The following is an 18,914-nucleotide window of genomic DNA, read 5'->3' on the forward strand; positions in this document are numbered from 1 at the left end:
ATCATGAAATGCTATTGGAGAGAGAAATACAGTTTTATACATGCACTAGATATATAGTTATGTAAGTATTATACAAAAGAGATTGCTATTTTCTTAATCAAATGGGAAAACTGCAGATGAAACCAGGGCTATGACACTTCAGCATGAGCTGTCCAATTCCAAGATTCCTTCAAAATCACAGTAGCAATTTTTCTTCAAATATTTACCTGGCTGTGCCTGCATGCGGTTCATCATCTGGTTTGGCACATTGGCACGTATCAGGGTTGGGTCAGGAAGAGGACCATCTGGAAAAAAGACATTGGAATAAGTCATGACATTTAGAAGATCACCAGGTTTTATCCACCAAGTATTTTAGTGAGAATTACACACTAAAACCCGTGTGTAAAAAAACAAGGAATTAATGACATAGCTCAGTAACTCTAAACACTTCAAGAGTCCTCAACATGTGAAGCAAAACCAAAAACTTCCTTGAAAACACAAGCATGTCCCATTGACAGGAATATCCTCTGACTGAGGTCACCTTTCAGAAGATGTGGACAAATGTGAAGCATGTTATCAAAGTACACAGACAAACTCAGTAGCTTATAAACATTCCAGACCACAAGAACTTCTACAGATCACTCTAAACTGTTTTTGCACTTCTAGATTTAAACACTATGAAAACTATATGGTTCAGAGTATTCATCATAACTCTGAAGTTTGAGAATACAACTGGAATACACAATAAATAACCAAAAGCGTCACATCTACTGCTAAAGATCACTTCCTACAGAAGTTGCAGCAAACAAAGTCACAGCACCAACCTTTAATAATCTTTCTTGATCTTGGTAATGCATCTCAATAAATCCTGTTCTGACTTCAAACACAAAAAGACCCAGAACTGGATTTACCAAGATGCATTCAAATTTAAGCAGGAAAAAAAAGAACTCAAAGATTCTTGTAGCATATGCCTGGATCTACTAGACTTTTCTGCAGCATTAGGAAAAAAACACAGGAACATTTTTTGTCTCCTAGCTGACTAATTCAAATTTTGACCCCATCTTTTTAGACAACTTATTACAGAGCCACTAACAGCTATACATGTCTTTCCATGAGGTATCTTAAGAACTCCATTCTTAACTGTAAAGTGTCTAAGAACATGCATGACAAACAATCGAGGAGAAAAATCCTTTCATTCTGAAAAGGAAGCTGTTGGGAGAGTCATGTGGGTGGAAGGGCTGCCCTCTAGAAAGCATGTTTGCAGAACTGTTGCACTCAGTTTTAACAAAGACTACTTCAGTCTCTAGAGCTGTCAGTCCAGAATCACAAGTAGAAAAAAACCTTATCTTAAAGCAGATTTTATTTACAAATGTACAGTTTAAAAGCCTGTATTTCAATTATTTACAGGATTTAACTGGAAATACAAGATTACAATGTCAGCATATGCCTCTGCCCACCTTCTAACTAGAAATATCAACCACAGTAATTTGTGTTACCTGTTTTTATCTGTTATCCAAATAAAAATATACCAGATACCAGACAACCTACAGCACTTTGTCCCTTCCTAATGTTGTAAGAGACGTTACACTTTTGAGCAGCATGATAGTTTCAATAATTAACTCCACTTCAAAGTCAATTTTATTCAAATATACTAAAGCATACTTAGCAGGGAATCTTTATTATTATTATTAATAATAATCATCATCATCATCTGTTTAGCATTAGGAAGGTCAATTCAAGTCACAGAACTACTGCGAAGTTGAAGACAGCTGCATAGCAAAAAGAAAGTGAAATGTAGTTTTCACTGCATGCTGGAAAGGCCATTTATCCAAAAAAAACAAATATGGCACAGAACAAGCACTTTCTAAACTTTCAAAGGCATAAATACTCAAGCACTCCAATCATCATACTCTCTGCTTAGCAACAGTAATAGTGATATCATTTTAAAGAGCACACAACCAAATACTATACAAATATATTTCTCTTACAGTAACTGAAGCTATCAATTAATTCTAGAGGTGATTCTAATGAGACTGAAGCTCTACAACTTAAAGGATGCAAAAATCTCCATTCCCTCCACCCTCAAACTAAGTGTAACCATCCACAATATTCTGTTTATTCAGAAGACTAAATGCTTTTATCTAATCTATGGGCATTAATTAACACAAAAGGAAAGCAAAGATTTTGCAAGTACTTCAAAACAAAGAGGAGAAAGTTCTGTTTAACTTTGAGCAAGCTGGGTACCTGTGAAACAACAAGTGCAAAATGGTCAACCAGCCTACCAAAAATGACACTACAAGATTCGCCTGCACCCAGTCAGTACCCAGCTGTTCTTACTTGCAGACATCCCTGGCTGGGGCTGTCCCATGTTGGGCCCTTGATTCATGGGAGCCTGTGGCATGCCCGGAGCATTTGGGATCATGTTTTGCTTCTGCAGCCGGGTTCTTCGTTTCTCCTCCAACTCCTTCTGAATCTTATAGATCTTCTCCGCTAGCAAGTGATAGTACTCTGCCTGTTGGGAGGAACACAAGTCAGAAAAGGAGATGACACACACACGATAAGTAAAGGCAACAGGTACCAGTGATCCAACCTCGTAAAACGGCCTCTCACACACACATTTTGGGTTGGGTGGGGGTGGCTTTCCCTTTGCAGGAGATGCCAGGCAGCCAGAAGGACAAATAATGTTCAGGGCATTGCTGGCAACCATTAGGCCAACAGCAGACATTCCTCTTCTCACATCCAAAGCTGCTTTGGGAGAATCACACTGAACAGCTTCACGCTGCCTTTGGGGAACTCCGAGGAGTCTCAGGCACAGCACAGCCCGCCAGGCACCACCCTGACTCCCGGCACACCCAGGCAGAAGCCGGCAGCTGGCCGGTTCCCAGACCCCATCCAGCAGCCCTGAACACGCGCTTCCTCAGCCTGGGAGCCTCCTCTGTGCTTGCACCCCTCTCCCTCACCAGCACTACGGGATCAAGGCAGAGATACACGACTGGACGACAGAGGATGGCATCTCACCCTGCTGTTTGCCGATTCATACATATCCCCTTCCACTTTCCGAGCATAAGCCACCAGATTCTCCATACGCCGATCCTTCAGTGCTGCAGGGTCAGGAGTAGGAAATATGGCTTGGACTCTGCAGGGGGGGGTAAAAAAATCATGCAGGTGATTAGGATGTCCCCAGAGCAGGGGACACCAGCACTATCCCCAGTGCTCTGAACACAAAGCAGCAAGCAAATCTTCTGACAGACTGTGGCACTGCTACTGCCCCAGTGCTTCCATGCAGATGGCTTGAGTACAGAGTGGGACATGCCAATACAAGAGCCCCAAAACAGTAGATGCAGCTCCATCTGTCAGGCTTCTGCTTCCTCATGTACCCCGAAAACACTCACTCCCTGGTCCCTTGGTTTTGGAAGACAGGCTTCCTCCTGCCCCACATGTACACTTCAGAAGCAGTGACTCACCTAACAGGAGACTGTTTTGCTATTAGCTACTCACAATTTATGAACAAGGTGGTTTCGGAGATCCTGAGTAATGTCTTCATGCCACTGCTTTCGAATTCCAGTATTGGATGGCTGAGCTGTTGGCATGGCTCCCAAACTGGCAACATTGGTGCTTTCACTCATCATGGGGCTTCAAAAACAGAGAAAGAATTGAGGGCAAAAGTCTAGCCCAAGCTTAGTCATCTTACAGTCCTAGCCTCTTTTCGAATAATGTTAGGACAAAGTGCTAGTTCAGCCATTCCCTAATCAATGGACAAACTCTACAGAAACAGCTGCACAGACACCAAAACAATACCGTGAAAGAGTACATGCTGTCCTACCCAAGGATTTGGAAAACTGCAACAAAAGCTACAAAATCCAAAGGGAGAGATAGCCATCAATGGCATTTACCCCACTGTTTATGCAAGAAGTGCCATGAGATCAAAACAAAATCACTGAGGTGCAAAGAATACGTCAACTTACTTTTGAGAATTCATGGTTGAATGTAACATTGAGTCAGGCAGCAGATTAGGGGTTTGAACCCCTACTCCTCCATTCACTCCCATTGGATTTGCACCTATAAAACGGAGGAATAAGTATTCTTAAGTAAACAGCCCATTTACTGTACAAAAATCAGTAATTGCTCAGTAATAACAAGGGTCCAGACTTTCAAGTATTTTGATTTTTGTGAAGGGAGCTCCACCTTTTACAAACTTAGAAGTCTGAGGCTTAACACTCGTAACCTCCAAGTGAAGAATCATGCCACATTACTCCTCTGCACATCTTCTCAAACATAAGGAACAAGCACTTTCAATTTACTGCAAATATTACGTACCAGAGCACTTCTCTGTGACTCCCTAACTAAAGATTCAGCATTACCAACCACTTCTGTTTGGTTTTTTTTTTTCTTTGTAAGTGGTTGGAGCTTTTTTTGTCACGCAGAGGCTCAGGATATATACTCACAAAGGCTTGAAAAACTTGAAACATCAGCTACCACCTACATCTGATGAGGTACTCCCCTCTCACCCATTCCACATTTAAGGATTCTATAATTAGCTCCAATTTCATACTAAAAAGGAAAATCTGACAATCCTTTGAAAGAAGAATCCCTAGTAATTTCTACCAAAAATCTGCTTTTCTGAATCACAGCAGATCTCAATCACCAGAAAAATCACCTGTACTTTCTTCACACACTACAGTTAAGATTCAAATAGTGAAAAAAAATGCAGTACACTTCTGTTTGAAGCTTCAAAATGGATCACTTTGTGAAGCTGAGGGTAGCATGAAAATCATTACCAAGCTTCACACATATTTAGGACATCTGAATCCTACAGAATCTGTATTTCAAGAAAAATCAGACACTGTGTACAAGAGAAATCCACTGAAATTAAGTATATCAAGCCTAATACATACCTCTAATATCACAACCAAGTGCTTAGCAGTCTTTTCATAAAGCTGCCTCCAGCCTCCCTTCCCTTAGTCACTTTCTTCTCCTTCCCAAATTCACTTTGTCATCTGAGAACAAGCTGGTGTAGAAGACAACTGTCAACCTTCACCTTAACTCTCCCTTTTCAACTGCCAAAAATGACCATTTGTTTGATCTACTTAGGACTAAATCTTTTCACATCGCAGTCCTCACCAAATCTTGCTGTTTCTCCTAAACTATCTGTGTTGTCATGTAGGCCATGACCTGATAATTCCCATCTTGTGTGTTGTAATTCCCTCCTTGGCCCCTTGCTTCTAATAATGAAACAACAGTCAAAATCCACACCCTCCATGCTTGTCCTTTCTATATTAACCTTAAGTTCTTCACTTTGATTTTCTTATCAGTTCTACGAGAAGTGCCCAGTAAAAACGCACAGCCTAAATCCCATGTCCATAAATAAAAAAGAACCATTTTGATTCAGTAAAATGGTGACACATTCCTTTTGACCTTTCAAGGCCCTCACTATAACATTTTCTAGTTTCCAAAAATTAATCTATTTGCTATACACTCTTACTACACAGTAGAAAACCATGTTATTTTAATCTAATTGTTTAAAGACTAAGTTCTCAGGACCGCTCCCTCACACTCTTTTTTAAAAAAAATGCTTTACACACTGGAAGGCAAACTTTTAGCAGTGTAGAAGTCACATGCAACCTTTGAGGACCAGTCACCTCATTAACAAGCATATTCTACCCAACAGCCTCTTCCTGAGTAACTCAGGAATAGCATGTCCTCTGGTGCAGAAACAGCCCACCAAACTGCAGCCTGCAACCAACTGCTACTCTTCTCCGCAATCTCCCAAGTCCTTCCCCATGGAATTCCTCTGCATTCGCAGGGCTCATCCCATAAACACGCTTGTCACAGGGCATACAGGCAGGATAATTGCAATACCATACAGCTTTTGCAAATTAACTAACAATATTAAGCTAGTAGGTTAAGAAAATTTGCATTAGATATAGCACAGGAAAGTTGCCTGTAGTTTGTATTTTAACAGAAACAGATAAACTTACTCATAGGATTCATAGGGCGCAGACCCTGGGGTGACTGTCCCTGTTGCTGATTCTTCACTTGAGCCTGGGGCTGTGTCTGCATCTGGTTCCCTTGATAGGTGAGTCCAAGGGCTGCATAGGCTCTCTCGATGGAGCTGGGGTCTATTTGACTGGTAGTGTTTATGCTGGGCGTTGTCTGCTGCCCCACGCCCACAGAGCCAGTATTTGCAAGTCCTACTGCAGCTCCGCCCAGGAGCGCTGCAAGAGACATCGTAAGTTAGTAAGGCCAGCAGGGGTTAGCCAAAGAGATCCATGAAAACAGGGAAAGAACATAAAAGAGTGCACTGGCTGTTTGGAACTAAAATATCTCTTTCTAAGAGTGTGCAGAGAAGATGCCAGGTCTGGAAAACCTGTCATGAAACAGGGAGACAAGTTTTGACCCAACCAGCCACTCCAACAATGTGGTGTTGTTTTCCCTTTAAGCTGCTGAGGGGAAATCCCATTCCAAGTATTTAGGACACATCTGTTTGCTTCAAACTGAAAACAGAGACACACCTTGTCACAGAAGCCAAAGATAGAAGGGTACATACAGCTCTAAGAAGATACTGTACTGCCTTTAAAAAAAATTATTAAAACAAGAAATAGCTCACATTAGTCATGAGAAGAGCCCAAACTAACATCAAGAAAGGAGGAAAAAAAAAACTCAGAGAGGTTATACAATGACAAGTATCTTGCCAAAGATTTTGGCAAAAAGACCAAGGGGACACAAAGAAAAGGGGGAAGAGACACCTGATGCAAACAAACGATGAAGAAAGAACCAAATATTATCAGGGTTGAACTGACACAATCCTCTATGTGTGTGCACATCTGTCTCCAGAACCTGGCCAGCTGGAAGAGGTGCTAGTGAAAAGCCAATCATTTGGTTGAGAGCACTAAAGCGTTCACCCTTTACCACTCTCCTGCTAGGAAAATTCAGTAAAGTTAGAAAGCTTCCATAAGGACTATCTATCAGAGACAGAAACACACTCTGGGACTCTAAAGCAAGGGGAAAATCATGTTATGTGTTCCCAGGTTCAAGAGCACCACTACTGTCACTTGGGTAGAGGAAAGTTTAACTCTCAACATGCATTTTATGGTTTATCCAACATGCACATTTCCCCAGAAGACTTACATTGTTGATTTCTTTTGTCCCCAGCATTTTTGAGAGGCAAACATACAGGACAGTCATGTCTCGTACAGTTCTTCCAGTGCGAGATGATTTGTCGGGAAGATGCACAATGTGCCACTGAAGAAGGGAGAGCAATGAAAGACTTTTACAAACTAGCGTCAGCATTTGTACGCAGTCGACACAAACTGGGTAGGGAGAAATTATTTCTCTCATGGCACACACCTATATCAACACAGGTCAGTAAAGTATTATTTGCAGTAGTTCAGCACTACCTAGCCCTGAAAATGTAGCTAGATTTCTTCAAGTACTATGGGCTCAACTAAAGCTTACTTGAAAGCTCTATGTTAAGACATGCAAGCCTTTGTCTCCCTGACTCTAAGGATAACAACACATACATCAGGCAGACTACCAAGCAATTGAGATGCCAGCAGTTGTCAAAACCCAGACACGCCTGGACTACCAAAAAGGCAGCATACATTTTGCTTGGCTACTAGGATAGACTAAGAGTTCACCAGTGCCAGTAGCAGCTGAATTCCTGGCTACCTATTGCTTGAGATTTGTCTCTTCCATATAAGGGAGACAGGTAGGCTCCTACTTGCAGATTCCTACTTTGTGTCAACCTTCACCAGAAGGCAGCATACTAAAGATCTCACAGTGAGCTAACAAAGTTCAGCAAGAGATCTTCACTCATCTCTTTGTGCCATCTTGTCCTCTCTAACTTGCCTAAACTTTAAAGGCTCAAAAGTTTCTAATTTCCATTCTTAAGGGCACAGATGGGTTACAAAAAAATTCTACTTCCCAAGCCACCCACTAGTTCTCCATCTCTTTCTAGGAGCGCTTCTTGTTCTGCAAGTGTTAACCGCATCTATATAACCACTCCTCCACTTACCTTGGCAAGATTTGCCAGCCTGACAATGTGTCATGTGGTTCAGGACATTCTTCATGGTTCGGCAATGAGGGAGGTTGCATTGTCGCACCTCCCCATTGGCCTGTTCTCGCCGCTGACACTTGTGAGCATGTAAGAGGAGAACTAGTTGCTGCTGAATGAGTTTGCGTTTCTCTGGATCGGCTGTTGGTGCTCCAGACCCCATTCCCTGCGAAGCTGCTGGCCCCATCCCAGCTTGCTGAACCTGGGGAGCCTGTTGCTGGCCCTGCAGAAGGTGGAAAGGAAATTCCCATAAATGAATCTGATTTTGAGAACAATCCATTTAGCTAGTAAACAACAACAGAAAAATCAAACGAGAAACAACTACTACGTTCTGTGATTATGGAATAGCCCACCTATCTGCAGTTCTGGATGACTCATTAAATATACTCCTTAGCAACAGTCCAGGCAATAACTGGCTTGCCAGACACAATTTCATCCCCATATCACTCTCCCAGTCTTAGCTCTTGCCTTATCAAAGACCAGCAGAACTTTGCACATGCTCACAGGTTAATTTGCATGCTAGACCAACCAGAATAAACACTTAGACCTCAAATCTCCTCCTCATTTTGGAGGCTAGAAAGTTGCATCCACAGAACTCGCATTAACAGAAGAAAACACCTTTCAGAGTGAAGATTTTTCCTTCTGTTTCCGTATAAGGTGCCTCAATTTGACTCTTCCTAGAAAAGGAGAATGAGGGGAATGCTCCGGGGATCTCTTCCCAATCAGGAAACTCACATGTAGACATTCAAAACAATCATCTCCTAATCTCTGCTAGAGATTAAGGACAACTTCAGGACAACAGATGCCACAGAAGTAATATCAAGTATGGCAACATCTAGTACTTCTGTTTATTTCTTTAGACTTATTCATATTTCTTTCCAGGTGACACTTGAGGAGTACTCAGCAAAGAGAAGCTCAGGGACTCTGTGTTGCTTGTATCACTTCCATTCAACAGCTTCCAGTTTCTAGTAGACTCTTCACAGAGAGTTTTAGAGGAAGTTTCTGGAGATCTCCAGATTTTTAGAGCTCAGCTACCTGCATTTCTAAACTCCACTTCTTCAGTAGCTCTTCAATGCTAGTACTAACCTTTCATTTTACAAGGAGACTTCACCAATTACTCAGACCCTTCACAGTTTGTATGTTCCAATATGACCATCACTGCCTTGTTTGTAGCCTATCATTCTAAATTACAACTGAGAGAGCAGCAATTTTTCATTCCCAGGTTCAGCTGGGTAGCAGTTCAACTTCAAAAGTTTTATACTCTGCACTGAACATAAGTTTGACAGCTGCGGTTCTGAAGAGCCAAGTTTTGGCTGCTTCTTTTTTGGTTCATACAACCACCTGGTTTGCTAGACTTCCAGTGTTTCATGCTCAACTTAAAAAGCATTAAATATAACTGAAAGGATTGAGCTCTTTTTAATGCAAAGGTACAAAACTTATCTGAAAATGGTGTTTCAACAACAGTTACTAAGATCAAGAGACTGACTCTCCCAGAGAGTGGAGAGATGGAATATGAAGCAGTGAGAAAAACAAGCTATATTCAGAAATGTGATGTTCATTCCCAAATTAAAAAATATACGTATAGGGAAAAAAGGCAGGACATATTGCATACCATACGCCTAACCAGTTTAAGCTTCTAAAATACTGAGGCAAACACATTCAGCCACCAGTGTTAAGCTCAAACTAGGAAACCTAATGTCATAACCTGTCATTTATAAGCTTGGGCCATCCACTTTTCTCACTACTCTGAATTCCACTTTCTTTCAGTCCTGCTGCAATAACAGTGTGTGGGGGAAAAATCAGGGGCAACAGGGCTACTACAAGCAACAACCTCTAGCATCAGGACTGTTGTGTGCTCATGTAATTCAGAATAGGAATGAACCCACAACTGGGGCTTCTAAGCCCTATGACAGGGAATTCCTGTTTGAGAAGGGATACTTCTTTCCCCCAAAAACATTGGTGAGTACAAGCAGAAATATAATACTCAAGACAAAGTTACACTGAGGAGAAGGGGCCAAATACAGCAACCACAAGAGAAAGGATGGGAGAGGAGAGCAGAGGTGACCAAAAGGTGGCAAAGCTTGCTTTGGTTAAAGAGCTTAATTTAATTTTCTCTGCTAACAGGGTTTGAAGGACGAAGACTGGAAGTGCAGCTTATGAACAGAGAAAGCACAACTCAGTCCTCTCCTCCATATCAGCCCTTTTAGGAATTGAAGCAAGTACATTATGTATGGATTCAGAGCATGCACTCGCACTGGGTATGACAGCTGCAAAAACTTATAACATGGCAACACCAGAGCATGTTGCTCCACTTTGGTCTGCTATGACATCTTCTGGAGATACCTTTCATTCTACTTACCATGTTAGGCATTCCTGCCCCAGGAACCGGCTTCTTGTCCATTGGAAACTGTGGTAAGCTATTCTGCAGTCCAGCTTTATTCTGCATCTGAGGCCCAAGTCCACTGGCTCCAATCTGCTGCCCGGTGTTCTGACTATATGGCTGGCCATAAGGGTTGGGATTGCTCATCATTCCCATCTAGGAATTAAAATAGTAAGGTGTTCAAGTAAGATATAGTTCACAACGTAGAAGGCAAATTAATACTTCAGAAAAGCAGGTTTGATTACAGCCATAAACCAGCTGCAATGTCAATAGTGATCCACATTCTTCCCTTGCTCCTTTACATACATGTATCTACCCATCACACAACACTAACTCCTCAACCAGACAGTTCCTATAAACACAGTGAAGCCAACTTACCAGCCTTTGAAGTCAGTCTGGTCAGAACTGGCCTGATTATTCATTTATAAAGCATTTTGTTCAATAGATTTCTCATTTCAGCTTTCCCAATCACAAATTTGTACCACTGACTATAGAACTCAGAAGCCTGGAAGAGATTTTCTGCACTGTGCATCTGTGCAGACTCCAAATGAAGACAAGTATCACCTTCATTCATATCAGCAGGGTTTATCCCCAAAACCTCCTACTGAACTGTCAGCACTCTCACAGCTCCCCTCCAGGCAGCCATAACAATGCATGTCTGCAATTTCAGTACACAAGCATTTTCAATTTAGGAATATACCATAAGCATAGGTAACACCACACACAGGCATAGTAATTTGTTTGCAGTGAGCAGTACTAGAGGTCAAAGGAGAAGCTATGAAGGAACTCTGCAAGCAAAACAAATCTGTTGAAGCATTCATCCATAGCAGAAGTAGATTTGTCTTTCATACAAGCTATATGTATACTCAACAGTTTTAGCATACCAGAAAATACCATTTGTTGGCTTGGAATGCTCCAGAACCTAAAGAACAGTTAGAAGCAATCTTGCCAATAAAGTTGTTCTCTTTGTTTTTTTTTCCATTCCTTGCATTCTCATATATTTTTCATGGGAAATCTGGCCTGCTAGGACAACAACTAGCCATAGTGGACCAGGAAAACTGGAGATCTTTCAGATTACCAAGTTCTCACCATGACACTGGCAAGATCCTCAAGGAGCCATAAATCAGAATAAAGGCATAACAATAAAGAGCTGTACTGTTTCAACTCACATAAGCATTTGACTAGACAATGTACAGTCTCCTTGATGCTTTTTGGTTCAAGTCTGGGCATTTTCCTGCATCCAAAAAAAATGCATTCAAGCTCCTATGGCAGGTCTGTTTCCAATCATTCCTACATTTTTTTTCTCAAAGCAACCTCCCCTAGTAGAAACACCTTGTTTCTGCCGCTTCCCAAGCTTCTCCAGTCTGCAGAGAGAAGTAACCTATGTGCCCAGAGATTACCTGCAATTAGTCAAACACTTTCCTTTTTCAGGTTGTATCATCTGCCATTCCCTTATAATAGCCTTCAGTTTGCATTTACAACATAAAGCAGGATCAAACCCAAGCTACACAAAATTCACTAAAGAACCTGCTACTTTAGACATCTGATATGTGCAAGTGAGTTCCCTTGAGGACAGCTCCCCTCCTCCACACATAAGCAATAACCATAATCACACAGCAGTAATTCATTAGAGAGCAACGAAAAGAATCTCTACACATACGAGATCAACAAACTGCAATGATCAGGCAGAGCTAAAAAAAAACCCTTCCTTTTTCCTCTGTCTCCTTTGGTACCACCCCTGCTGTGTCTCAACTGTGATGAACATACACATGGTGATTGATGAGGCAGCTGCTGCCAAAAACAGAACAGGTAAGACTCAAACCCTTTCTGCCTATACCTCTAAGTAAGATCCTATATGCAAGCTGAGCAGAAGGGAAAGGGAGAAGAAAAAGCTTAAGGGATCAGCAAACACTTTCAGGACTCTTCTCCATCATCATTGCTGCCTCAAATTGACCAACATATTCAAGGCTCAGTGAAGGACTGACAGTGGGAATTATTTCCTTCAGAAAACAAAATATGTTTTCCTGCAAGATAGCCTGATCCCTTTGGCTCCAGAAAGGCTTTTGAAAGCAGGTACATCCCCCCAAACCAGAAACTTCTACATAAAGTTTTCAAGTTCATTAACAATCATAGCTCCCAAATTCAGCTGACACCTGAGAGTATACCTAGACTACGGTGGCCATCACTAACACTGCCCCCATACAACTTCTGCAACTTATGCTATCAGTGTTAAATAAACCCTAACTACACAATTCAGAATTGTAATCTGAAGGCACATTTTCATACCCTGCTGTCACAGGGAGAAAACCAATATTCCCAACTCAGACAACAAGGGACTCCACACATTGATACCAAAGGATTCAAAGTAACAGTGGCCAGGTAAGCCAACTTTGTCCGGACTGCAGGGGGAAAAACCCAAACCTAGAGTTAAAAAAGCCCCTTTACTATGTCACCCAGAATAGAAGCTTTCTGATAGAACTCAGGAGTGAGGTTTGACCATGTCAACAAACCTCTGTATCTGAACCACATCTGGACACAAACTTTGTGTGAAGCACATGGCTTTTTTAAATGCACTAATCAAGTTGGCCCAGCACAAAGATCTCCGATGTTTTTCAAACACGAGCCACTGGCACTCTTCAGGATGCAAAACCAGCACCCTCAAACAAGGCTGTCTCCATGACAGAAATGCAAGATCCACTCTCCCTAGGGTTGAGAACCACCATCCACCCCAACAAGGGGACTTTGTTCACCCACAGTACCCAGGGACCTGGCAGCAGATGACAACATGCTCATCTTAGCCCAGCTGCTCCTGACGGGGGTTATCCTCAGTTCCCTGCCTCAGCCTGCAGGGAAAGCAAAGACCAGAGAAGAGGCCAGGCTGAAGAACAAGTATGCCAAATGGGCTCCAAAAGCCACAGTCAAGAAACACCTAAGAAGCATGCTAAAAAACAAGGTCTCCTGGAATGAATCAGCAGCCATCACCTGGTCCAGGTAAGACTGACACCTGCCAGATTCACAGGTGAGGCTCACAGCAATGCCCCCCAGCCCTGCCATCACAGGCTCAACTAACCTGACACCAACAACCTGCAGCCAATTCTGGCCTGACTCAAGAAAAGGATAATTCAGGAGATCCTTCACCTAGCCCAAGGTGGCCTTGTGACCCTGGCACAACAACTAGGAGCATGCTCAAGTAATTTGCTGTGACATGTTGAGAAACATGAAAGTAGAAAACAAACAGGAAGAAATGGATGACCTAATGACTACAGAAGAACAATAAAAATAATACCGTATAATTTTATCAGTAGGAAACAACCAGAAGGACTGACATATAGCTCACCATCATATTAATGGTCTATTGGGAGTGAGGGGTCAATAAAACATTTGAGTGCAGAAGAACCAGTCAAAGAAATGTGTGGCGAGTACCACGGCACAAGACAAGTACAAGGCTTCATCTGCAATACCATGCAAAAACATACATGGCCAAGTCACAGCTGCAAGTCAGCAAGTGCAACAACTACTCACTCCTTCCTGGCCACCACCTCCCTTCAGCTGCTCTTCCCATTTCTCTTATCCATGTAATCTGTTGTTTTTCTTCCTCTCCTTGCCTCACAACTTACTTTCATCACGCATGCAAGGACTTACACACAAGGAAGAGCAGACAAAAATCTACCTCACAGTAAAGGAGAAGAGGAGGAAACAAGGAAAACAGCAGAAGATGATGTATGGCTCACAGCAAAGGTAATCTCATATGGTTCTACCCTTTACACACACAGTGGAAAATTACTTTTGTGCCTCCAACAGCAGGGGCTGTCATTACCAGAATGGAGGAAGATGTGCACCTCATCATGTAAACAGCATGGATGACATAAGTCCAAGAAACACCCCAGTTCACAAGCATCAGCACCATCAGACAGGGCTGTTCAGACACTCCCCTCATCTGAGAAAAGCAACTATGACAGTGGAGGAAATCCCCCGAAATTTTGATTTAACGTCATGAAACACATGCATCTTCAGTTCAGAAGAAGGTAAATTAATTAACTCTGCTTCCAGTTTTACTGTTGATACCACAGAGTGCAAATTGAGGAGGAATAGCTGTTACAACTATGTACATAGACATTACAAATATTGTTTCTCTGTAAAAAAATAAAACAAAAAAACAAACAAAAACAACCAAAAACCTGCTTCACTGACAGTCCAACATTTGAAAGAGAAGTAGATGTCAGCAATAGTATTGAACAATGACCAGTTTTAAGATTTGCAAAGATAAATGTAAGCATGGAGAAGAAAGAGAATTAAGTTTTAATAGCATTCTTCCAAATAATTCAACATTTGCAATATGAACTATCTACCTCTATCAGGGTAACTGCAGTGCATGTACTAGTTTAAGTCCATACTGACAGGTATCTAGTACCTTTCCATATGCACATGTTCACAAGTAGAAGGTGACTAACTTTCCTAAAACCGGAGAGTTAGTTTTGGTAAATTCCAGCTGGCTCTTTAAAAACAATAATTTATTGTACATGACTTTCTCATGCTACTCCATCAACTGGTAGAGCATTACTGAACCCAGGCATAACTTAACAACACAATTTTGCCAGTGGTATCCGCTGCATTCCTTGCCAAGGACTGTTATTGATTGCTATTCTTTGCACTTGACTGTGTAATATTTTAAGACACCTATTTTAAGACACTAGTATTATTTCACTGCCAATTATGCAAGAAATTCTGACTCAAAGGTGAGCCTTTACTGCTCCATTTCTCTCTCATAAACAAACATTCCCTCCTTGCACTGGGATAAAGTAAGATATTATCCATTTTTTCACCTTCATTCACCAAAGGAGCAGCAGCAAAGGATCAGAACACACAACTACACTTTTAATGGATTTTAATGGTACTTCATTGTATGGTATGCTTAGTCACAGAGTCTAAGGAATGGGGACAAATTTAAGCATTGAATCAAACAGCTAATGAAAATAATAAGGCACCCAAGAACACTGACCTTCTACTTAAAATGCAATGCTGAATACATGAACACTAAGGAACATGAGGTGCTTTTGTTTTCTTTATCTAATTTTACAGTTTGAAAGTAACATCATCTTCAATCTCTCTGCAACTTTGAACCGAACAAAATTTCTTATTGTTTTACTTACAGGACATAAGACATTTTTGAAGAATTACATTTGTCTTTGTAAAACACTGCCATTGGTTCTTAAAGGAGGTCAAACTGACAAAACCAAGTATATTTATTATGAGAGAACCCTGTATATACTCAGTAACACAAACAACACAGAATTGCTATTGGAACTCTAAACGTTTCCAGTGATTTCACATGCAAGATAAATACTTACATAGCAGAGGTAGCAGTAATGTCCTTACTAATCTGAACTGCCTTCACATCCACTTCATTACTTGAGTAACAAAACACTTCTTGAATCAGTAAGACATGAAGTCCAAATGACCTGAAGGCCAGGTGAACTTCATCACTTTGTGATGAGCACCACTATCCCAGAAACGCACACACCAACTTACCCACAAAATACCCTCCTCTCCTAATAACAGGCTGGACAGTAAGACCGTAACTGGGCACTCTTGGCAGATCCCAGTGGAACAACAAACTGAACATTTTAACTGGATATAATTCCAAATGAAAAATGGCTCAAACCATGAAACATTAATTTGTTCTTATTATAGAGCTTTACTTTGCTATCCATTTACTTTTAAATTAATCAAAGCTGTAAAACTACCTAGTGAAACAAAAAGCCCAAAAAATGCTTAAACACTGAAAGAATCAAAGCATTACAAACAATCTCCAAAACTCTATTTTAAGAATAATAGGCACGTCTGTCATCCTCCTAACTTGCACACAACCAAACACATAGAAAACAAAAAGCTATTCAAGAAAGCAAAACTTGTTACAATTCCCTTCCCCTCCAAACTTGTAACAGTTCCTTTCAGGCTAGACTTTCACAAGCACTTTTAAGCTGGTACTGTCACCAAAGCAGGGTCCACACCCTTCTCTGACTGGCAATATCAACTCCTTTAATATGACCCCTCCCTAATATCAGCACTAGCTTTCCATCTGATGAGTATAAATTGAACTAGAAAACCAATTCAAATTAAAAGTTTTTTTAAAATGACCACATGAGTTTCAAGCATTATTTAGTTCCTCAACACAGCCTGTCATGCAACTGGCAAAGAGATGGTGTGCGGACATAACTGCTGCTTTGTATGTCAGTGACTGCTTACGTAGAACCACATTCTATACATAAAACTACAGCATTAGATCACAGGATGTACACAGCAGATTCTAACAATATAAGTTTACGAATACCAGGTGAACCCAAATAAATCATTTACATCTCTGAGATTCTGAGTCCTGAAAAGCAATGTGCACAACTAAAAAAAGTTGAGAAGTACATGGCTAACGTCTAAAGCAAGTGCTCCACTCCGCAAGCCAATATTTTGGGAGGAGAAGAAAACACTTCAGGAACTCCATTCAACAACAAACCAAAGCAGAAACATAACCAATTTTAGTTTCCAAATTGACTAGACACTTGGAGCTCATCTTTACCATTAGAAGAACATAACATCCTCTCCGTAAATTAACTAACATCATAGGAAACCGAAGCTATTCCTCCATTCAAACCATTGCAGACAACATGCCTCTGTTTTACTGAGGGAGAACTCCCAGACGCAGCCCTCCCATCACCTAAAGGGCCTGACTCTGGCCAGCCAACACGACCAAGTCGAACACAACCAAAGTGTTTGATCTGTTTTTCCTCCTATTGAAGGACAGCTCCTGGATAAGGCACATTTTTTTGCAGTGATAAATGAAACCTACAGAAGTTACTACACAAACTCCCACATTAACAGCAACACAGTATTAAATTTCCCAATTAAAAAGATAGCTTTTAAAAACAACTGCTTAGTGTCCTCTGTTTTCATCTACTTTTTGAAGATTTGTAGGTGGAAAAACAAAAGCAGATGGGTGGAGAGATAAAACAGTCAGGCATTACTGTTGTCAGATTTTGCGAACTCCACTGCACGAAGTGAAACACAGGCTCCCTGCCAACAACCAAACCAATTGAAGACATTCTGGAATTTCAGCCTCCATTTCAGACTGTTCTTTCTCATCCGGCAGTTTCAAGTCCTTTATGATGGCAATACCCACTATACTTATGCTAAAAGTCTCAAGGCTTTTTAGCAGCAATTAAAGAACTCTAGGTATTTTTAAGCAGTCTGGGACTATGAACTAAAAAAAAAAAAAATAATGTGTATTTGGCCTGAATATTCCCAAAAGCATAAAATGTTCTTTCTTTAGATGTACAGCATCTTTCAAAATTTAAGCAAGTGAGGAAGACAATTTAATTTTGGATTACATCAGCAAAAAGTTTCTGTGTCTTTTCCCTACTTCTCCTAGATAAATGAGTTTATTATAGTGCATAACCCTACTTTAGCTCTGGTAAGTAAGGATTAAGAAGTTGCATTTTACCCAAATACCCAATAAATCTATTTTTGACTTGTGAATACAGCTTTCTAAAGATCAATTTATTATTATTATTATTTTAGCCAAGGAATAATGAATGAGGTATTATATAATTCCAATACAAGAATACTTTTAAAGTCGTTCCCTATTTCTTTCCACTGTAAACTGCATACAAATTTTCTACTGTAGAAATGAAGGTTTGCAACAACTTTAACAGGCAAAAATATCTGAAATGACCAGACCGCAAAATTAACTGATTACTAGACATATATATATATACACATATATATGTATATATCTCAGAACTATTGTTAGCAGCACTGTGTTTAAGCAAATAGCTAAGATCAAAAAACTTCATAATTAATAACATTCACAAGACACTAAAGAAATTTTACTTAATACATTAAAGCACAGCAAAACCATGAATACACAGCATAATGTCCATTTATGTTTCAAATACATTTATGGACTACGTTACTTATCGTTCCAAGCCCTCCAAGCGGATTGACTTTAGGCATTCCCAGATAGATCTATTCAAGTATCACAGAGCACCTTGGAAAAAACTTTCCCCTCATCACCCAAGAAACATAAAATACATACCTAAAGTGAACTGAAACATTTATTTTCTAGGCTGTTGATCAAATACTAAAAACTTAAGAAATACTCAAGTGGCTCCCTACTCTAAAAAAAAAAGCTAATTGTACAAGCAAAAATTAAATGTAGACATCTCCTTTTGTCACTTGAACCGCTAGGTCTTCTCTCATCTTTTTAGATATTTGAAAAAAGTTGTCATGAGTTACTATCTATTTCACCCTCCAGCATAAGAGGGTTTTTTCTGCTTTCTAGTTTACTCTCCTATAGACAAAGCCTTTGTAAATTTTAGAGCTAGAACTGAGTTGGATTAACAGTCTTTTAAGAACCCAACATTTGTCTTCAGGTGTTTATGCAAGCATTTGTTCTCCACCATTAACTCAAATACCTATTTTGTAACAAGGCCAACGTATGTCTTAGCACAT

At 40.6% G+C, this 18,914-nt stretch overlaps 1 protein-coding gene across 1 annotated transcript in view; it reads right to left on the reverse strand.

The window, feature by feature from the left end:
- The window catches only part of EP300 (E1A binding protein p300), a 62,850-nt gene that overhangs the window by 28,201 nt on the left and 15,735 nt on the right, over positions 1-18,914 (reverse strand). Inside the window, exons 3-11 of the mRNA XM_065046350.1 lie at positions 10,392-10,568; positions 7,994-8,255; positions 7,108-7,221; positions 5,958-6,194; positions 3,945-4,038; positions 3,478-3,612; positions 2,998-3,115; positions 2,317-2,491; positions 207-284 (exon numbers count right to left, since the gene is read on the reverse strand). Coding sequence (XP_064902422.1) covers positions 207-284; positions 2,317-2,491; positions 2,998-3,115; positions 3,478-3,612; positions 3,945-4,038; positions 5,958-6,194; positions 7,108-7,221; positions 7,994-8,255; positions 10,392-10,568 — 1,390 coding nt within the window. The remainder of the gene's footprint in view (positions 1-206; positions 285-2,316; positions 2,492-2,997; positions 3,116-3,477; positions 3,613-3,944; positions 4,039-5,957; positions 6,195-7,107; positions 7,222-7,993; positions 8,256-10,391; positions 10,569-18,914) is intronic.

Source organism: Columba livia, chromosome 1 (assembly GCF_036013475.1).
Source record: "Columba livia isolate bColLiv1 breed racing homer chromosome 1, bColLiv1.pat.W.v2, whole genome shotgun sequence".
NCBI classification, from domain to species: Eukaryota; Metazoa; Chordata; class Aves; order Columbiformes; family Columbidae; genus Columba; species Columba livia.